This window comes from Tyto alba, unplaced genomic scaffold (genome assembly GCF_018691265.1).
Source record: "Tyto alba isolate M040663 unplaced genomic scaffold, T.alba_DEE_v4.0 Super-Scaffold_22, whole genome shotgun sequence".
NCBI classification, from domain to species: Eukaryota; Metazoa; Chordata; class Aves; order Strigiformes; family Tytonidae; genus Tyto; species Tyto alba.
In genome coordinates, this window is record NW_024881296.1 from 4,122,438 (window position 1) to 4,146,059 (window position 23,622).

General features: G+C 33.7%; 1 protein-coding gene across 1 annotated transcript in view; it reads right to left on the reverse strand.

The window, feature by feature from the left end:
• Positions 1-23,622, reverse strand: part of WDR27 (WD repeat domain 27) — a 123,640-nt gene that overhangs the window by 82,738 nt on the left and 17,280 nt on the right. Inside the window, exons 13-22 of the mRNA XM_042795631.1 lie at positions 22,684-22,817; positions 21,231-21,307; positions 19,587-19,665; positions 18,986-19,057; positions 17,655-17,758; positions 15,798-15,887; positions 11,824-11,945; positions 11,106-11,239; positions 5,537-5,634; positions 5,126-5,247 (exon numbers count right to left, since the gene is read on the reverse strand). Coding sequence (XP_042651565.1) covers positions 5,126-5,247; positions 5,537-5,634; positions 11,106-11,239; positions 11,824-11,945; positions 15,798-15,887; positions 17,655-17,758; positions 18,986-19,057; positions 19,587-19,665; positions 21,231-21,307; positions 22,684-22,817 — 1,032 coding nt within the window. The remainder of the gene's footprint in view (positions 1-5,125; positions 5,248-5,536; positions 5,635-11,105; positions 11,240-11,823; positions 11,946-15,797; positions 15,888-17,654; positions 17,759-18,985; positions 19,058-19,586; positions 19,666-21,230; positions 21,308-22,683; positions 22,818-23,622) is intronic.

Genomic DNA, 23,622 nt, shown 5'->3' on the forward strand with positions numbered 1-23,622 from the left:
GCCATTAAGGAAAATGAGTTTGTTTAACAAGTCATTAACCAGCCAACAAAAGAGTAATTTAGAACAGGCATGCAGTATAGCCTGCCTCTCAGGCAACCAGTAATAAGGACACAACAAGAAAATAAGGTTTCGATAGGGGCAGAGTGTTTAGGGAACATAGGAAACAAAACTGAAAGTGCATGTGATGGGGAGGTGAAGGTTATAAAGGTAGTCAAATAGAAGTTTTCATGGTGGATTTTGGTGATCTTTAAGAAAACAGGCTTAAAATCCTTTAGAAATTATGCTTAATTAGTTTTGTTATTGCTGGAAGAACCTGTATATAAAGAACAACAAGCTTTGTATTGTCATTATCTGATATGCCCCGATTACTTCCAGGGGAATTTGGTGCCAAAATGTTTTTTAAGAAAACAAAAATACACTGAAGTTTGGAATAATAAACATTAATATGCTTCACTAAATCAAGATTATAGAGGTTCTAAACAATTAGGTCTATAAGACCTAGTGTTCTGCAAGCAATTTAATTGTGTAAGCTTTATTCATATATGGAGCTTCAAGAGCTAGGCATGTATTTTTGTGGCTTCCTTTCATGGACTATGGTAAGATAAGTTGCACTACTTTGGATCCAGGACTAAGGGTTCTTTATATATAAAATCCTAAATAACTGTACTAATCTAAAGTAGATGACAAACAGGAAGTAATATGCCACAAATAAAACAAATATATAAACAAAAATCTGGTAGTAAGCACTCTACCCAGAACAATTTCTTTCTTATGTGAGGTTTTTTCTGTTACAATTTTGCCCAGCTTCCTCTTTTCCTTCTGCTGTTTTTCTTCATCCAATACTCTAAATTTGTCACAGCCCCGTAAGTTCAGCTCTAAAATGGCCTTTTAGTAAGTATTAGCATATCTATCTCCATTCTGAGATGCTTTCTACATTCTTGCTCTGATTTCTCTTCCCTGATATTGATGAAATAACAAAAATTCACAACACAAAATACTGTTCTGTAGAATATAAGAAAAAACCTGAAGAAAACACAATCAAGTCACTGAAATACTATAGATGGAGAGGTATAGTGCAAAAATATTTGTATATCTGTTGGCATACATATATATACAGTGTGTATATATAGACATATATTACTTTCAACCACTGTTGCAATTTATGATTTCCAGATCAAACCGGGTAGTATTAAGACATTTGGCTACAGTTAACACAGATAAAGAAGGAAAGATTAAGTACAGTAATATGTACTTCTCATCATGATGCAATGCTAGTGTGCAGATATATTTTCACTGTATTCATTATTCTTCATCTCACTATGAATATGTAACAACATAGGGCAGCTTCTTACCTTGTGTAAATATGGAAACTACTGTCTTGTCTTTAAAGATTTGCCCGCCAAGATTTTTTTCTTACATTTCTCTCTGTTGAGTCACAGTAATGATTATTTTTTTCCCCAGCTTTCATGCAGTTTTTGTAATTTTTCTTCAGCATTATACAATTGAATTTTTCATTTCTGGAGTAATCATTTGCATTAAAAACTAAGTTTAAAATGGGAAGACTTTCTAACTGTGCTATTACATTTAATTTAAGGATGTTTAGAATTATTCTTTGTACTAAAGCAGAAGTCCCAACCTTCTGGAATTGAGCTTTACTGATGCTGCTATCTGCACTTCCTTGCATCTTTCTCTTCCCTCATGGCCGTTACCTCTCCAAGCCTAGTTTCTTCGAATCCTTGCATCTGCCTCCTCTGGACCCTTGCAAGACACTGAGGTTCAAAGAGGTGAGAAGGGAAGATATAATCAAGGCAAAGGAGCTGCGAACAAGAGTAATCTACATGGTTGTGGATGACTGGAACAGTATGGAGCAGGGGAGGAGGATTCTACTAGAGTGAGGGAATTATATATGAGAGGGAAAAGGAAAAGAGGTTGTAGGAGTTGGAGAAGTGAAGACTCAGCCGCAGAAGCAGAGCACCTGTAATGAAATAGAGAGATACAGCATAGCTTCAACTGGTGAAATAATAGGTTTGGAGATGTAAACTGGCCAAGTGGCACAGGGTCAGAGGTGCAGGCTTCAGCTGTAGGTTGGTTATTCTGGAACTCCAGCAAACTGTCCAGAAGTTTGAGGTGGTGCAGCCATCACTGTTGCCAGTGGGAAAGGGAGAAGAGTGACAAGATAGAACACAAGATGGAAGCCCCATCTGGTTGCTGCCACCGTTCTTGTCTCCAGGGAAGAGGGAGAAGTCAGTAAGAATGGACAGAACCACCACCAGATTCACACCTCATCTGAAAAGGACCACTGCAGCAATTTGCTAGCCTACAATAGCAAGCACTCCATGTATGTATTCTATATATGTACACTGTATGACTACTTACTCTACATTAATCTTCAATATTTCACAAAGTGTTAACAAGAACAGAGATTACCTTGCATAATTCAAGCTTCAGATAAGGGACAAGTTTCATCAACTGTACTTACATCTGTACAGAGGCTGAAGATTTAATATTTCAAGCAAGGATACAGTCTGATTTTACACCGTAATTACACCCAGGAAGATTCAAAACATTCCTGCTAAAGAAAGATAAACTGTGGCAAGTAATGATTTCAGTAGCGTGGTTTATCATCTTCAGCATATCATTATTGGATCAAGACAAGAAACAAGGTATGTGCTATACTCTACTAAATGTAAAGTGATGCTTCTGACCATCTACAGTCATTAGAAAATTTGGAGGCGATGTGGGTAAACTCAATGATTTTAGCCAGTATATTTTGGGAAGATTTCAAGAGGAGCATCTATAAAGAATTCTACTCTGGCTTCATTGCAATTACTGCAGATTTTCATAAGCAAAACAAGGTTTTCTTGATTCTTGAGAGATGGAAGACTTTGACATTAATTTTATATAACAGGCCACAGAGAGATTTTCAAAATTAGACAAGAGATCAAGGCAACCAGTTCTTAGATTCAGCTGATATTTAAATATTTGAATGTCCCTCTGAACATTTACCTATAACACATTCTAAATTTCTGTAGTGTCATGCAGATAATCTGTGTCTTTACAGAAACACTGATTTAGCAGAAGCTTATATACATGTGCAAGTAATATGACAAGTTTATTTAGTTTTCACTCCCAGTCTGTGCTTCTTGATTAATAACTCATACAGACATAGTAATACCTAATATCTTCTAAATATATTTTCACTTTTAGAGTACTAAAAATCTAAGCAGAAACAGGAATTACAGACACCCATTAAAATGGTTGTCCCACCCCATCATCTTCTAAGAGATATACTTTATAACAGTCAGTGCAGCCAAATTTTTCACATTAATATGCGTATATATATACACATATTTGCAGTATTTCCTGCTAAACTGTCCCAGAGGAAGATTCAGAATACTGTTCTATTGCACATCAGACAATATCTGCTGTGAAGAGAACATATTCTAAACAATATAATAAGCTTAATCAAGTACACTGCCAGCTGAGATGAATTTCACACATTGCCAATTCTTGCAAAAAATCTCTAGAACAGACCAAGAGAACAACTTAAAATCTAAGTCATTACACTGCAAATTATATATACTTGCTTACAGTTGCTGCTGTCCAAAACCAGAAATAACAGAAGGTCATGCTGTTGACCTATGTTTCTAGAATATCCTATGTATTTAATAATTTACTAACACATTTCTCCCACACTTAATTGGAACTATTCTACTATTCTTCCTTAGTGTTTTATAAGACCTTCCAAATAGATTTTCTTTTTTTTATTTAGAGAATAAATCTCCTGATCATCCCCACTTACTATTGTCCAGTTATCAACACAAAGCAGTCTTGGAACATGGGAACTGATTTGCATGAATCTAAACCAGAAAATGCACTTCAAGAATATATATATTACAATCATTAATGAGTATTCAGTCCACAAAATGAGACTAGGACTAATCCAAAGGAACACCTTCATAAATTTTGTTGTGTAGGCACTGGATATTAAGCATCCACTGTTTCACTCCATAGATTTGCTTCTATTGCATCATCCCTCATCACTAGCTAACCTTAGATTCCACTGTGTTTCACACTTTAAACAGGATATAATTTACACACAGAATTCTGCATATTTTTATGTCTATATAATATTTTAGCATATTATCTTAATGTAAATATACTGAGTTATATTTGATCTAACAGCTTTAAACTATACAACTGTAACAAAATAGTTGATGTGTAATTTTCCTATGGACTTATCTAAAGTATTAATTTTATATAACTGAAAAAATAGAGAACCTTGATCTATAATTTTGCCCCCAAATGGTCAATTTTCTTTGCTATACCACATACCTCTAGGCTTTTTCCCAAATGAACACTTGCCCACAGCTTTAAAGTTTTTCTTGATTAAATAACCTGAAGCCACTAAGCTGACCAAGCAAAAAGAAAAGCCAGAACTTTAAGCCTATATGTGTTACAAACAGTACCAATATGGTTAGTATGATTTAAAGTGTTCTACCAGATCACATCTCTCAAGAAAACCCACAAAGAGTTCTACAAAAGTAGTAATAAAGAACTGTTTTAAACCCTCAGAAGCAAGGACTTTCCAACTGGAAATGAAGAACCATACTCAACCAAACCTAATGCAGTAGGCATTCCAGCATGTACAGTACCATAAGACCTCCAAACATTCAAATCAATCTTTAAGTAGAAAAAAAAAGAGCAAGGATGAGGGGTTTTAAGTCATCTATTTTATTGCAGTACTGAGTAATTCATTTTTTTTAGTTGCTGTTTCTAAAGTTTCAGAATAAATCAAATGACTTCACATTCAACTTTAGAGGAGAATGGTTACATAAGGAAAAGTTCCTTCTGAACTACAGTATTACAGTCTGGCACAAGCAAGGCAAAGGGTAATATACATTTCCTTAATAGCAAGCTTGTTCAGCCATTCTCGCTGCTCCCTGCTTTCCACAAGAGAATAAATGAGATCTGGGTGCCTTTATCACACAGATTTATGACCTTTTCCATCCTTGCCAACATATAAAAAACCTTATTGATTACTGTCAATTATATTTTTAGCCTTCAATTTCTTTGGTAATGGAACTATAGCAGTACTACAAATAAAATTCATGAAAGTATAGACCTTATTTTGGCAGATCTGATGGACTGATCTAGTATGAACTTCTGGTATCACTGCTGTGCTGCAGCCTGCATTGAGGTCAAAAATTTCCAATGCTCGGTTGCTGCCAGCTGTAAGTACAATATCTGTAAGGTTCTCTGTGTTAAAGTTAAACTAATCTAAAGGAACAAAAGCATATAGATGGACAAAAAGACAGATAAATAGGTATCAAGAGTCTGTTGTATTTCGTGCTCTATGAGCAGCACCAGAAATCTTAAAATTTTATGTCCAAGGCTGAAGTTCAATACTACAAAAAAAAATACAGCATTTTTCCTCTAATTGAAAAAGAGTGGTAAAGAATCAAATGCTAATTACTTTAACTGAAGTTATTTCCATGTCATTAAGTCCAAAAAAAATAATAAGTACAAAGGATACAAGAGTAGAAATCATTTACTGCTGAAAGGCTGGTAATCTCCATTGTTGAAGCCATGGTAAATTTCTGTACCAATTTGCAAACACTTCTTGGTTTGTATCTGCAGAAAATATCAAATGAATGATAGTGTTAATGAAATAAATTATGATTTGTGGCCACCAGTAAACTCCCATTGGAATCACAAAGCAAATAAAAATGCTTTCTTTCATTATTAAAAATTAAAGACACAGACCTTTTGACTCATTGCTGAACTCTAAAAACTTGGTAACAAAACTCATTTGGATGAATAGAAACATGATATTTGTACACATAAGATAGATATTTCATCAACACTAAACAATAAAATAATCCTGCATGTATATTGAAATTGTTGAAGAGAAAAAAAATCTGTCAAGTACCCATGATCACAAAGCAGAAATACCACTTGTATAGCATTTAAAGTGCTGATCATAGGGGCAATAAGAAAGAAAATTAGGAGAAAACAGTGAAGAAAGAATCATTTCCACTTAGATGGCAACAGAACACAGGGCTGATTACACACTGCCAAAATATTTGGCTTTCCAACATACAATGGACTCTTCAAGGTCCTGTCGGATATCTCCCAGCTTCAGGCAGATGTTGCAGACATGCCAAGCCCTCTAAAATGGCTTCAGACTTTTTTATATAAGATAATATCATATTCAGTCTGATTAGAACTTTCTGTTTACTGAAATATATCAGCACAGACAACATGGATATGATCATAAATCCACCAAAGTCAACAGAAAACATTCCTCCATGGATGCGCATACGGATATGTTGGGCAAGAAGAGTGTGATTTCCATATAAGTTATCACCTAAGGAATATAAACAGAGTTGTTAACAACTGTACTGGGTCTGGTTGGGGTGGAGCTAATTTTCTTCATAGTAGCTTGTATGGTGCTGTGTTTTACATTTGTGACCAAAACAGTGTTGATAACACACCAGGGTTTTATCTATTGCTGAACAGTGTCTTCACAGCGTTAAGATTCTCTGTGTTTCTCACTGTGCCCCCAGAGTGATTAGGCTGGGGAGTGCAAGCGGTCAGATGGGGACATAGCCACGACCACTTACCTGAATTATCCAGAGAGATATTCCATAACATATAACACCAAGCTCAGCAATAAAATTGGATGGGGAGGCATTTTTTGCCCTTCAATTCTCACCCCCTATCCTACTGGGGATCCCACTGGGAGAGAGTGAATAAGCAACTGGGTGCAGTCTGAGCTTCCAGCAAAGGTCAACATATCACAATAACTCAGAATTTCTACATTATATTCTAAATGGATACACTCTTATCTATAATTATCATGCTAAATTTTACACTCACTTAGCATGGCCTTTGCTCTATCCATCTATAATTTGTTCTGGTATAGCTTCTCATTTCATCAGAGCAGATATTTTATCATTACTTCCCTTACTGTATGTATGATTACTACAACCAGTTCCTAAATATAATGGCTTTAAAATGGAACACAGTTTTCTCCTATTTAAACTCCTTTCAAATTGTCCATGCTTGTTGCAGTTACCCTAATAAAACAGCTTGAATCCTAGATTATTATTTTGATTTTAGTTTAGAATATGATTTTGATTTTAAAATGCAGTTATAGCAGCTATGAGAATACAAGGTACGTTAAGGCCCTTAGGAATACATAACTAGTATGGCGTGTTCCTCAATCTCTATAAGAATCGTTATGGACTTTGAATTAAAACAATGGGTACTGGTTATGGACCTTGAGTCAAAACAATAGGTACCAGAAGATACTGGTTTTGGTTTGGAAGATCAGCCAAAGATGAAATGGGCATGTGTAAGGATGGAGTTCAATCAGCAGACACAGTGAGGAAGACTATCGATGACCACCAGAGGACCCCCATCCAACATAACCACATATGCATTAGGGATATTTTCATATGATAATAACTTCCAGGGAATAACATAAATATGCTAATCATCACCCTCTCCTCTGAATTCAAATCCATCAGTAAAGATGACCAATGATTTCCATAGAATAGGAATATAGATAAGGTGAGGTAACTGAAAGCCAATCATTATAGAGGTCAAATTAAACTCTATGCAGTTTATTGATGTTATGTAACCATGACTCTGCTGAAAAAGTGTATAAATGTGTCGTGCTTTGTACCTGTCGATGAACATGTCTTTGGTGGAGCTATCCCCCATGTTCCCCAGCACTGGAATAAAGGAGTGCCTGCTTATCTGTTTTGTGTAGGTAAATTCTATTCATGATTGTGACCTCTAGCATGCTGATCATTAAAACAGTACATAAATACTATAAAAATGAGATAACAACCCATAGATGTTTTGTTCTGTTCAAATTCTTATGTGAATTAAAAGTAATTAAGAATTTTTAAAATAATAATAATCTGAGAAGCAAATAGTTACACTTCATATCAGCATATACAACTGTTGATGAGAGTGGAAATGCAATAGTTAGTAATTTTGGAGAATGTAAAGAAAATTTTTCTGGTTGTGAATCATTTTGAGACTAATCATAGGAGCAGAAGTCAGGAGTTCTGTCTCCTATTACCAGAACTGCAGTAAATCTCCTCTATGACATTTGTAAATAAGGATATATTTAAATAAGTCAGTATGGAATATAACATTCTTCTTTCTTACTTCCACTTCTCAGTTTCACCTTTAAAACTGAACCAATATCTAACCATTTAATTGAGTTGCTGTAATGCTTAGTTAATTAATATTTATGGGGATTTCTTTGAAAACTCTGCACAGAGTAACAGTGATATGATTTGTCATTGTACTGTCTTCACATCTGAAATACAGTAGCAAACTATTGGTTAGCCAGACTGCATTGCCGTGCCCTTCTAATTAAGGGTATAAAGCATGCTTTGAGGTTAGATCTAGTGTCTTCTTGAGTCAGTTCCATTCAAGCATTCTTCCAAACTTGAATCAGTAAGGAGAATGAAAGACTTGTGAGAAACTAAAGGAATGATGCAGTGTTCAAAAAAAGGAAGAAATGCTGGGAAATGAACTGGAAGGAATCCACAAGAAAATGTCAGAGGAAATTAACCTTTAATACCTTTTTCTATAGCTACAGATATATAGATATAGATGATATAGATACAGATATAGATATAACCAGGCCTTAGGCTGGTTCGTGGATTTGTTGTAATGTCTACAATTGTGTGTTTGGTATTTTGGCATTAGATTAATATTCCAGAGAGTCTAATTGCATGTTTTTGAGTTCATATTAATGCATCAGGAAATATCAAGAGCATGGCAATAACAAAATTTTACTAGAAGCACAACCCTACATACATACTTTAACAGCTTTAAACCAGGATATTGTATGCTTCTAACAAAGGAATCAGAACATCGCAGAACACAGTTGAAGCTCACTGCCGAAGTCCTTACAAAACTGTTTGAAGTGGATTGTACAATTACATCAAGTTCCATACTACCTTTAGTTTCTGAACTAACTAGCTTAAAGGCAGTTCAGACAAGTCTTCCACAACAGTAACTGATGTATGGATTTTCTTCAGGTTACTGGATACTTTTCTCTGGGAGACATGAGTATTTGTTAAAAAAAAAACAAACAAACAAAGGAGATATCTAGAGCCAGCACATTATATACTATAATAAAAGTTCCAAAACCTGCTGAAACCAGCACATAAAGGCTAAGCCCCCACAAATTGAAGGAAAAAATATTTTATCTAAATCTTAAAACTGAAAAATAATCAGAAGAAGGAAGGATGTAAAAGATCAGAATATTGTTTTCCATCTTCTTTTTCTAAGTTCCTCCACAATTCCCTGCACAAATTTAAAAAGTTAAGAATGGTATAAGAGAAGCAGTTGCCTGCCTCAGTTTCCAAATACTATTTGTTTACACTATGAATAGATTTCAAGCAAACCTGAAAACAAGAATCACTTTTCCTGCATTCTTGAACTGTTACACTTTGCTATAGGGTTAGCACTTCAGAACATGAAATCTCTGTAGAACCAGTTACAAGAAAACAAATTCAAAGTGTGTGGGGGAAGTAGTGCAGGGAAATCCTTTCAAAAGAACTTGTGTCCCTATTTCGGTATTTTCATTTTATTCTATTAGTTTTGTCCTCCTGATGTAAAGCAGGAAATTCTGTGTTTCTTTGTATTTAGTTTTCCAGTCTATTTGCTGTATTTCCATTCCAAATAGAGTAAATGACTAAAATAATAAAAGCCACAACAACACCCTCATCGAGTGTTTTGACCAGAAATGGAAGCTAAAAGATCACAAGGGACAGTGGATTAATTGCAAAACAAAGAAGGTGACTGAAAATCACAATTAATTAACCATTTTGAAGAAATTTTAAACAGAATTTAGATCACAATCCTTTAGATACTTTTTCAAATAAGAAGGAATTTCTGTTCTTAAGCAAGTGTATTTTAAAGGAGTGATATAATTTGGTACTTTTCCTCCTTTTGTTTTCTGTATGACCATTTAAAGTTTCAGTGAAGTTCCACCTACCAGGTTCATGCCTCAATCCAGGAACACATTCCTATTCAAAAACATATTTAAGCCTGTGATTAGTATGTTTTTCCGTGCAGGGGCAAAACTACTAAGAAAATAGGCCAGTTTTCCCATCTAAGGATGCAGCCCAATACTATTTAATATCATGAACAGATAGAACACGCCATTCACAAGATCAACTAATAGACTTCAGTTGTGTGACCTGGAATCTGTTTGTCCTTCCACTCAAAATCTGAACATCAGACAAAGAAAAATACCTCTTTAAGGTGTTTTTAAATGCTATTGTCTCTAAACATATACATATATACATGCATATATGTATATATATTTGAATGTAATAAAGTCTCATATACACAAATACCATTGAAAACCAGCAAGAGCAAATGAAGAGCAAACAAACTGAGTAAAAAGGATACAAGGACAATTTTAGCTCCAATTATAAACTAAAAGAATAGAAAAGGTATATCAGACATTTAGTAAAAGAATTTATTCCAAGTTGGAAAGAAGAAGACATAAAATGATACACAGAACAGTACTGGCAAAAAGTGCATGAAGGATGCCTAACAATGAAGAAACACAAGGACAAAATAAGTAATTAGATACAATATAACAGTTGGAAAGTCAGTGAAAATTATGAAAGTGATCTATTTCTATTTGACAGAGAAGGAAGAAAACAGTCACAGCATGTTGGAGTCTGAAAGAAAAAGCATATAGAATATTCTCACAAGAGAAAGCTTTGCAATAGCTACTCAAGCATAACTTAAGACATCAGTGCACACTGAGATGTAAACAGGCAGAAGGTAAAGCTTAGAAGGTCCCAAATGGTAACAGTGATAGTAAAACAGTGTTTGTGGAAGTTAAGGTATGCACTATAAAAAGTTCTTTGACATTTCATTTTATTTTTCTGTTTTGCTAGAACAAAGATGTTTTTACAAATAGTTTTTACTATTTGTTCAATTTTTTTTCTTCTGTAACATTCTTTCCTTCCAGCCCACCTCACCACCCACATAATCACAGATCAAACAGTACAAGTACTTTCGCTGGTCTGTTAATGAGAAATTGTACTCACCGATTGAGGTCATCCCTGGTTGTGTCTACATGGAAACTTAACAGATGAAATTCAGCTCCACAACACAGCAATATAAATGCATCTATAAAGTAAAACTGTGCAAAGCGCACAGCCTTACAGAACTTTTCTTTTCCCTGAAATGCAAATAAAATTATTAAAAATGGATTCCAAGATAATGAATATTTTTTGTCTGAGATTCCTGGTGTTAAGGCATAGTTTCTCTGTTATTCTGATCATACGCCAGAAGGTTAACCTACTATGTAGTGGCCCTTCCTATTTTTGACATCTATTAATCTCAAAATAAAGTTTTCATTCTACTTAAATTAGTTGGCAGTAAAGTTAATAGTATCTGTAATCAATTAAATCTAATACAATCTAGCTTCATACTCTAAACTTCCATTTGAACTGGGGAGCAGACTATAAAGTCAAGAGCTGAGCCAACGAAAATAGAATATACAGAGCAGACAATAAAACCAAAACTTCCAGACATGCCCACTAGTTATATCTACAAAGGTTGTTTTATTTTCTTTTCATAAATTATCATGATAAAAGCCTGATTTGAAATCAACAGACACCACGCAGACAATCAGATGGAATCACCACCACTCAGTAGCTTTGAAAGTCAGTAAGTTCCTTCTATATAGCTGTTAAAAGGGAAGTAGAAGAAAGTGAAAAACAGTGTCCTCTGTGAACCAAACTCACAGGGGTTTCTAATTACCAGAATCAGGGCAGGTTCATTATTGCAGACTGACCAGACCCTTAAAGTTCTGTCTTCTGATGCAGAAACTAACCACTGCTTGTCATGACTCCATCCAACAGAGTTAAGTGCACCATCATGACCTAATAAAAATAATAAGGGAAACTTCATAATGATAATTCTTTGAATTTATACATTTCTCTAGAGTTAAATGTATTGTTTTAGTAAAATGATACACAATATTACAATATTTTTTAAATACACGCTTCAAATGGTTGGGTTAAAACTCATAGCAGTAAACCAGTTATTGATTTTTTTCTTCCAGCAAAAAACATGTAAAAATGTCTCTCATTAATAATCAGATAATGATAATTCTGACTAATTTTTCAAAGTTTTTGGAAGAGCATTTTCAAGAAACATCCTTGAAATTCAGTTTAAACAAAGACACAGTATTACTTGAAAAGACAATCTGAGTATTATAACTTTATATTAAACATGATCTAGAAACCACTTCAGACCTTGCAAATAGTTGCAATACTTTATTTTATTCATTAGGCTTTTATTACTGAGCTAACTGTTTTTGTAAAAAACATGACACTACAACAGCTTCCGTAGGACTGTTTCATTAGATTAAAAAAAATGTAACTGCCTCTTTAAAAATCATAGTTTGAAGTATTATAATCCCCAGTTAATAGCAAAAATATTCTACAAGAAGCAGACTTTTCCATTTTGGTGTCACACACTTAAAAACAAGATTAGAAACTTACAAAGAAAGAACTTCAAAAGCCAGAAACATCATCCAGAAGCTAAAATTATTAGTTTGATCTAAATGCTGATCAAAAAGGTCAAAAAAGAAGAAAATATGTCAAACAAATTTAATGAACTTTAGCACATATTATTCTTATTTGTCCAGATAAAATCTGATTAATTTCATCTAGCCTTAAAACATTCAAAGTTCTTATGCTGCCCTCTTGTGCACATTTTCTCTTTAGTCAACTGAAGTTTTATATTAAAAAAAAAAATATTGCTTTAAATTACAGGAAGGCTAATCAATTTATCTTAGAAATTAAGATCTCCTATGATAACATGTATCTATAAAAAGGCTTATAAACATGATATTTTAATTCCCACTTACCAAAGACCTGTAGAATTTTTACCAGAAAACAGCATAAGTACTGCATAAGCATATATGCAAGTACTATACTTATTTTATTCTCAACAGAAAGATTTATTTGGAGGCTTTGGTTTTGTGAAACCATTTGGAAGCCTTGAACTATCTGCATTAAAGAATAAATAAACGATAATAAAAAAAAAAAAAAAAAAAAAAAAAAACAACAACACAAAACAAACAAAACCAACTTACCACCAGAATATACAAAACAGTTTTCCAAAGTGGTAAGGAAAATGAGAAGCTTTAGGAAAATCTGAGGTCTGGAAAATTGGAAGGGCCATGCAAAAGCTTAAGAATTTCTGCACTCCAGGTCCCCCAATCCCAAAGCACAGTGAAGAAAATGCCAGCTGGCTTGCAAGAGGCCAGTAAGTCTCAAAACAGGCATTACTCTGGGTTGCCCAGTCCTGAAGTACATTGAGAAGGACAGTAGCTGATTTTGTAAAAAGACTTCAAAAAGGCCCTGCTGCCTGTAACTATTTTAAAGCTAGTCAACAGTACCTGCACTTCATTATAGAACATAGACCTGAAGAGCCAACACAGAATAGGAATGCAGAACTATTTAAAATTGTAACTGAGCACTTCAGGGAACAAAACTGAATAAATTAGGGCTATAGGAAAATTTCTGCTGTTATATCACTCCTCTCTGATGGTGCATTATGAAAATATGATATTCAATAATCAGCTATATTCAGATGTAAATACTGTATTGAAATTATCATTGCTGTTCCTTGCAAAAGGAAAATTTTACATTACCATTAATTGCAGCTCTGAATAAGAGCAATGTAGCATGGGTTTTAATGAAAAGAAAATAAATTTATTATGACACTTCAAAACCAAAGGCACATAAAGTAGAAAATAAATAGGTGATTTCATGATAATCTGAACTGTACAGAAGAACTACATGAATGAAATAAGCACGTAACTAATAGTCTGTGGTTCCCATTCCCCTACAGCATAGTATCTGACTGTTTCACATTTGTGTTGTTTTTGAAAAGAATTACAGGCACAGGTTGCATTCTTATGCTACCTAAAGAGCCTGAAGTAGAATATGGTTTACAACTCTTCAGACTGTGCATCATAAAAAAAGACATAGAATAAAGAATGAAAGATAACAAATAAATTAGATAGTAGTGCAAAACCCAAGAAAACAGAACAAAGCTAACTGTCAGAAGAACAATTTAGTGACAACAACAACAAAAAAATGAAATTAAAGCAAGACAAAGAACTAGTACTTGATGCCTTAACTACAGGCACCAGAAAATGCTTCTCTAGTAGCATGAAGTTTGGTGCAGGTCTCTTTACTCTTGTCATCACAATAAATCAACCTGCATTCACAGATGGCTGCAGTATTTTAGGGAGCTCTGAATGTTGAAACATGAAATCATAGTATTTAATTTTACTTCATAGAAAGGCAAAGCCTATCATTAATAATGTGTCAAAACCTAAGTACAGTTTCCTTCATGATTTAGAGTAACATGAACTAAGGTTTTCTTTCAAATTTAGAAACCTCTAAAATCTAACATTTTTTTTTCTGCTTTCAAATATGTCTACTTAGATGAATATTGTTTCTTATTAAAGTTTATGTTTTCTGTTATTGTCAGTGTTGAGCCATTCCTTAGATATTATTTGGTATATAGCAAGTATACAGAGGTATAGATACAACAAAGTCAGTGAAATTAGTATCTACTCCTAAGATTAAATAAAGATAAAAACCAGCCAATACCGATTTTATTATCAATGAATATTATCAAGGAAGCCTGCATAAAATCAAACTCCAGTGAAAAAAAAAATCAAAAAAATAGTATTTCACATGTCACTTTCTGCAGCATATAATCTCTATCTACATCAAAGTAAAACCAGACTAACTTCTTAGAGGTTCATATAAAGAGAAACTGGATCTGCTATGTAAAAGACAAACTACAAAGAACAGCCACAGAACACATACGGTACAATGATAATTTATAACATCATGGAATAATTTTCCAACATTTATATTCTACTTCATGTTCAGAGTATTCCTGTTACCAAAAAAAAAAAAAAGACTTTAAAGTTCTTGAAAATCATTTACATCTTAACTTAAAATACTCTACTTGACTTAACATACTCAATTTAAAATACTTAAAATACTCTACTTGTCAGAGCCTGCTAGTAAATGACAATCATCTTCCATTAAGAACTTACACAGAAAATTAATTTAACAGGACTGATTTAAAGTCATAACATTTACTGTTATTAAAAATGTAACAATCGGTTCTTGTAGAAATTAAGAATTCTTTTTTTTTTTTTTTAAGGTTCATTTACAATGTTAAGTAATGCACGTGTGCTTGCATGTGCATGCACTTTTGCAGATATGGATTTCTCCATAGGAATAGTCCCTTTTTTTTTTTTTAAATTATTGTTCTTTAGAAGTCTGGAGCTGCAAACCAAACCCATTTTTTGCCACGTCATTGCAGTCAATTTTTTGGCTAATAATCTATTACAATACACTACTGAAATATACACATGCATTATCATTACAATATATTGTCTTTATTATTACTATTTAATTATTGTAATATAAATACACAATGCAAATTGCAATATATATTGTGATATATTACTGTCTATCTCTCAAAAAATTAAGAAAAGGGAAAACCTGGTAGGCAGTTCAATTCTAGAGCAAGATTAACTAATCAGAAAAATAACTTCTACATATTAAATCCTGAGTATCCCCTCTCCCTTGTTCTTCTCAAGGTGATATAAGTGGAATGTTTTAATTACTATGCCATTTTAGGTTAAACTCAATCATATACTATTTCTTCAATAATGTAAATAATAAATTTACCTGAAAAGACATTACATGTATCAGTGAGATTGGAATTGAATATCAGTACAGTTTTGTCGGCCAGGCCACAAGCCAGCATTTCTCCATCCCCTATAAAGAAGAGCGTCTAATGATTTATATTTGAAAGCAACAAGGACCTAAAGTGCTATTTCATTTAATCATAAAAAGTCACATATGTCATTACAACAAAACACAAACCAGGTATTCATTTCCTACACTGGTAGGAATTTGTATGCAATTAATTTCTTGTCCTGACATATTCTCAAAATATTTATTTATCACAAGACAGAAATTCACTTTTCACAAAAAAAGTGCTACAAAAATTTAAGTGCAGAAATTTTTAGCAGTCATTTAAATCTATTTCCTTACACTCATTTTTTTATATCTTCTTATTAAAGTTACATCACCTTTTCTTCTATATTAGAATAAAAAGCACATATTAGTAATTCTGGATTGTTTCTTAAAGATGAAAAATTTCCTTCATAAACTAATCCTAAAAACTATCCAAATTCAGTCAGACTTTTCATTTATGCTGATAATCAGCAGAGGCACATAATGACAGGATAGACTCCCTTTATGTCTACATAATGGCAGTGATTTGTGAAACTTAATTTTTCGCTCAAAACCTTTCCTGAAAAAAAATAAAATAATAAAGACCAGATGAATGAAGCAATGGGAAAAAATATGGGAGGGTGGAGCAAGAATAGAACGCAATGAGAAAAAGTACAGAAATGAAGCACAGAATTCAAAGCAATGCTACTAGATTCACTTTATTCACTAGTATTTTTAAAGAGGTACCACCTGAACATCCCCTTCATAAATCTCCTGAGCATCTTTACAATTGGAGAGGGAATAAAAGTCATGCTTGACTTCACCAACATTACACACTGCTATCCACCATCCAAGTACCATCCACATTGCAGGTTCAGAAGACTATATTCCACAACACATTTTTTTACCAATTTATGGCAATATAAACAGATAGGAGATTCATATTTCTAATCTCGAGAGTCACTTACTAAAGGTGAATATTGAGACTCACATTGTGTTAGTAATAAGCTCTCTGCAACCAATTTCTTTCAGGAGCCATAAAAATTATTTCCTCCCATTCTTTAGGAAACAGAGAGATAGCTGGAATGTATTTTAGAAAAGTTATTGATTGCATCTAGTTGCTTTTATTTCTTGAAGATGGAAGTTGCTCTTGTCTTCAAAACGTTCATAAAGATATATATTTTTAAATACTTTGAAAATATTGTGGTTTGCATGGTGTACATTGACATAATTATATACTTGGTAATACATTTGTTTACTAATCTAAGAAGTGGTTTCTCTATAATCATACTTATATGGATTGGAAATGACTAAAGCTATTACAAGACTCATGTCCAAAGCTGTTAAGAAAAATACTCTTCTTTGGTTTATATGAAAGAACTATTTTTTTATATTTTAATATATAAAAAATGAATAATCTTTACATAAGAAATAGGAGTATTCTAATTCTTTTGAAACAGAACTTCAACTTTTAATACACCCTAGTGACACTAAGTAAATGTCTCAGAAAATAAATTCTTCATTGAAAGAACTCACTAGACTACTAACTTTCAAGTTGTAGTGGGAAGGTCATAGAACAAGTCCAAAGGAAACAAGATGTAAAACCAGAGAATTAGAATCCTTTTGCATATGTGTCAACAGCTTGCACGATTTTGCAAATTAAAAAATTATGATCGAACAGAACATAGTATTGCCACGAAGTTTTGTGGGAATTAACCTAGTATATCCATGGTCTTAATAAACCGTGTCACAGAAATTCTGTTTTCCTTCTGACACAACTGTACATGTTATAAAGTCTATACATACCAGAATGCTGAATGCAACAAATTGGGGTTGGTTTAAAAGTAACAGATATCTCCTTCTCATATTTGATTGGAGGATAACTTTCCAACGGATATTCTTTATTTTTACTTCAAAGAAGGAAAAAAGAGAAAGAGAAGAAAAATATTAAGATATCTAAACCTGGTACTTTTTCATTTCAGTTATGAAATAAATGTTCTCTGGGAGCTATTCTAAACATCTTTATATAAATATTTCCTGGAAAAGTTATGTTAAATCCAAGATAAGAGTCAGAATGAATTTTAAATTGTCATACTTAAATGATTCCTATCACCAACTGTTATGAATTCATGAGATCAAGAATTAACATGAACTTGTACATATAATCAAATTTCTTCAGTTGCATACCTAATAAAAGTACTCGAGCAACGCAAACTCTATCTTGTGACATAAGCAACATGAAAAATATCTCCATATGTAAAAATAATTACACTGATCATCTATTTAACAAGATACTAAAAAAACCTCACACCAAACTTAAAGTGCTGAGTACCTTAATCCATCATAAAATAGCACAAACCAATCTTGAAATTATCTCAAGTGCTCATCTAAAGGCTTGCCTATGTGTGCAAGGGTTACAAAAACTTAGTCTTGAGCTATTAAGTGTTTAAGAAACAGGTTTTTTAAAAAGAGAAAAATGATGGCATTAATAATTCTTTACTTTTATGTTTGTACTACATAGAACAAAGACTGTATATAATACTAAAGAGAAAAAATGTGTGTAATATCCCCATTTAACATGTCACACCAATTAACATCAAAGTGCCAGCTTTGAAAAAAACATTCACTCTATTAATTCTTTGTGTCCACAGTGATGATGAATCCACTAGTCAAATTACCATTATGTATACTCTGTTTACATCTGTTTGATTAAGCTTGCATTAGCTTAAGACAACATGACTTGAGGGGTGAATAAGGTACATGACCTGAAATCACTTAAGTCTCACTGTGCCACAGTCAGTTATTTTTCTGACTAGAATTACAGCTTAAGAACATGCTGGGGACTATGCTTCCAACCATATTTAATAATTGTTCTTGTTTCTAACAACAAAAATATAAGAAAATAGATATGTATATTTTCCATGTAAGACTCAAATTTAATTGACAGTCTGATAATCTGAATCACTTGCTGCAGTCATTTTATAGCAAATCTAATTTACAAAGCCTTTTAGTTCCATTGATACCTCTAACAGAAAGGTTCCAGTGAGAGAAGCAGCTACAAGCCATATTGCCAATAGAACTGTACTTATCCTCATTTTAATTTGTTCCTCCTCTAATTAAATTGCTAGATTACCTACCATTTACAACTGGTCTTCCACTTTGATACCTCTTTTTTCTTCTGGTTATTATTTAGAGAAAACATGGTCATTCTACAAGAAAGAACACAGACTCTCCTGAAACACTGAATGTTGCATAAGAGAAATAATTTGTTTCAAACAAAAAACAGTCCTACTTCCTTCTCACTATTTATGTCTGCTAGCAATGTCTGTAGGTAAGATAACATACACACTGATGACAAGACAACTTTCTAATGATCTAATGCTCCAGTTTGCACCTCAGTTTTACTTTCTGTGAGTTATTTGGTGGATAATGCATTCTGAAGGTCAAAATCCATTCATTTAAAGTTCTCAGACATTACCTTCTGCAAGCTGAAGAAACAAGAGTTTAATCATATGTAAGAGACAGGATGCCTAACACAGGTTTTGAAAGGAAGTTGAACACTGACCAGAAGCTGCAAAAATTGTGGTTTACAACATAATCTTAAAATTCTTTTGTTTGATAACATTACATCTGTTTTTCACAGGTAATTAATTTCACAGTCATGAGACTACATGGCTCTATTATCTGACAAAATATCACACACAATAAAACAGACAAAATAGTAATGTATCTACTCACAGTGGTGCAGCTGTATAACCTGATGATTTAATTTTATTATGGAAAACCAGTGGTTGATCTTTCACCATGCTTTTTACTCCTATAGCAAAATTAATTTTCATTAAAAAGGCTTTTTAACATTATATTTTTACAGTTAAGGTAGATACTTAGTTAAGCTAGCCCAGCAGTTTGATGTTTCCTTATGTTACAAAGCACATTTATGACCAATCACTCTAAAATAATGATTACTAAGAAAAAGAAAGAAATATGAACCGTTATATTGCATAACATCCCTCCTCCAATACTCTCAATGAATAGGAACTTCTTTAAACTTTGAGTTAACAAGAATATTGTTCTGAGGAACCTTTTTCATCATTCATTCACAAATGTGTTTTCTAGTTGCCTATTTTATGCTTAGACTTTATATGCACTAGCTATAATGTATTCACACCTTATATTTGGAATCTGGAATGCATCTAAAGATCATGAACAAACTGGCTGGTGGGCACACATAAATGTTTGGGGTTTTACATCATTAATAGTGTCTGCATTTACACTGTGGTACTAAGGAGGCTGAAGGACAGCCTCCACCCCGAAACTAAATATGTGCATTTCCTATTAGCAAAAACAAACTAATTAAATTATTGTAAAGAGAGAAATCTTGTTGATATTCCCAGGAAAAAGCTTCAAGTGCATTGGGAGTGATCTCATGGACACATTTACCTGTGCTGAGGATAGACACTCCTTCAACACCCATCAGCTACCATTTCTCTTTATGTAGCAATAAGGCAGAAAAGGGTCCTTCCTGGGAAGCTCCCAGTACCACTTGCTCTAGAAGACCATAAGATTTCCTTACAGCACCTAATGTATCTGAGTGTGAGGTGTCAACAAGGGCAGTACATGTATCAGCACTGGGTGTCTGAAGCAGCCTGGAATTCTAGCTAAAACACTGTAGATGAATTCTTGGAATATCATACAACACTAAAGACATAGCCTTTGACGTTCTAACAAATCCAACAAGTATGATAAATATGGTAAAAATAGATTACTTCTACATGTCTACAGCTACCGGTATTTTTACACCTTTCCTAAAAAGAAAGTGATAATGATAAAATTATTTTGTAAGTTCTTTTTGGACTTGACTTTACTGTTGCTAAGCAAAAATGCTACAAGTGCTTCAACAGTAACTTAAAGTCGATTTTTTTTTTTTAAACAGTAGGACATTGAGGCAAAAATTAACTTCATAAACTTGCAGGCATCGACAAAAGACAATAAAATTAACCAAAACAGATAACCAAAGTTAAGAAAGAAACTACAAATTATACAGAAAAAATATATTGCATGCTATGGAAAATGAATGACTTATGAAAAATATAAAAATTCTACACTTTTTAACTCTTAAAACACACAGAAAGTTCTCAGAGGGTTGTTTCTGAAAGAAAAAAAATACTTTTTTACCATAATTTTCACTGAAAATACATATTTAAGATACAAAATACTACTATAAGTATAAAATTCTTCCTACTAATATAAAAATATAATGCAATATATATTTGAAACAGAAATCAATATATTGATTGTATTAGGCACAAGCCAGTTGTGAGTCAGTTACTGCTATTAAGAATATAACCTTATTAATTCATTTCAAAATTGCTTTATACTTACCAAGTGTTTTACTAGAAGGTTCTTTCATGTTTTTCTTTAAATCTTTACACAATGGAGAATTTGTCAGTAAAGAACACCTAAGTTACAAAACGAAGCACAAAACTCAATCAATGCAATGGACAAATGCATCTGATTAGGGAAAGGTGTCAAAATTTCTTTTTAGCTATTTGTGTGCATGTGTGTATGTATATGTGTGATACCAGTGAGATTTTCATAAACAGAAATAAGGCATAGTGGCTTAGTTATCAGCTCAGATACCCAGCAGTACAGACAAGACTTGGCCCTAACTAGATTCACAGATCATTGCATTTACATATTAAATCCCATTTCTGTGAATATTAACTGATGATTTTATTATAAGCACTGAAATCTGAACTTCGGTGAATATTTTAGGTTTTTTACTGTTCTCAACATGTCAGTATTTTCCTAGAAATCATCTACAGGGACATGAATGACAAAGAAGTATTAGTCAGCATGGATACTCCAAGGGGAAGTCATGCTTGATCAACTTGATAAACTTCTATGATAAAATGACCGTCTTGGTAGACGAGGGGAAAACAGTGGATGTTGTCTACTTTGAATTCAGTAAGGCTTTCCACACTGTCATGCATAAAATCCTCATAGAAAAGCTGATGAAGTACGGGCTAGATGAGCACACAGTGAGGTGGGCTGAAAACCAGAAGAACAGCTAGACCCAGAGAGGGATGATAAATGGCACAAAGTCTAGCTGGAGGCCAATAACTAATGGAGTACCCCAGATGTCAATGCAGGGTCCAATTCCATTTGACAACTGCATTAATAATTTGGATGAAGGAGCAGAGTGTACCCTCACCATGTTTACTAATGACACAAATCCGAGAGGAGTGTCTGATACACCAGAAGCTGTGCTGCCATCCGAAGAGATATCCACAGGCTGGAGATACTGGGTTGACAGCAGTCTCATAAAGTTCAAAAAGGGGAAGTGCAAAGTCCTGCACCAGTGTACGGCTGTGAGGAAGGCTCTAGAACCAGGAGCTGTTCCCAGTGCCCAGTGAAAGGACAAGAGGCAATGGACAAAAGCTGAAATACAGGACGTTATGTTTGAACACCAGGAAACACTTTTTTACTGTGAGGGAGACTGAGCACTGGGAGAGGTTGCCCAGAGAGGTTGTGGTGACTCCCTCCCTGGAGATATTCAAAAGCCATTTGGAATGGTGCTAGGCAACTGACTGTAGGTGGCCCTGCTTGAGCAGGGCAATTGGACAAGATGACCTGCAGAGGTGTCTTACAACTTCAACCATCTTGTGATTCTGTGATTTTTCCCACTCAATACAACTAAAGCTTAACAGGAAAACAAGTAAAATAAACCCATGTCAACAAATAGCACAGTACAAAAACATCTGATGCACTTCAGTGTCAGAAAAACAAATGCATAGTCCAACTCAGAGGAAAACAACATTTAGTTACTCTGCACCTGGCAATAACTGATAGACTATTCTTGTTTCCACACAGGAGAAAATCACTCTGCTGACTTCTCACCAATGCAGCAAGGTTAACTTCCAACACAGCAATCATATCCTCAAACATGGAGGTGATCAAGCATAAAACCTGCAACAATTATACCATAAAATAACTCCATTTACTTCATAATTTAAGCTCCAACACTGAAGCATTTATAATGGAAAATCAAATAACTTCCTGTTATTTATGAAAATTAGTCACAAATACCCATGGGTTTAGTTTTGTAGACCATTAAACAGTAAAAAGTGGTTAATGCTGTACTTCAAAAATATGCTTATGTTGTTTAAATATGTCTTAACAGATTAGCATACATAACAGTCACAAAAATTCCAATATTTTCTACAATAGAGATATTTCTGCAGTAAGAGTTGTGAAAAAAGGACACATGGAAGAGAGACTGGTTTCAGAAACATGCTGAGAACATGCTAAGAGCTGAATTTAAAACAAAATCTTTCTCTAAAACAAAACACTGGTATGCTAAAAATGTAGAAAGGCCTAGATTCAGCTCAGTTCTGCAGGAAAACTGTAACATCAAAAATGTAGTATACAGGCAAGAATGTTTTTAATTTCCTTAAAAGCACTTTTAGTCACTTTCCACAGAAATTTTCCCACAACCCTAATAGTTTTCACAGATTTCTTGGAAGGATTCAGAAGCAGTTCATTCTAACGTTGTTTGAGAAACAAAGTGTAACAATGCTTTTGCATTTTTTCCCCCTAAAAAATTGCCTCTGCTCCCATAATGATCATTCTTGACATTCAAGGTACATACTGAATACTACAAAACAATTCACTTTTTCCTTATTAATCACTTTGGACAGTATACAGACTGTGAGAGCTTTAAAACTACACAGCTATTTAAATGAGTAGATTCCATAAAGAAGACATCTCCAGA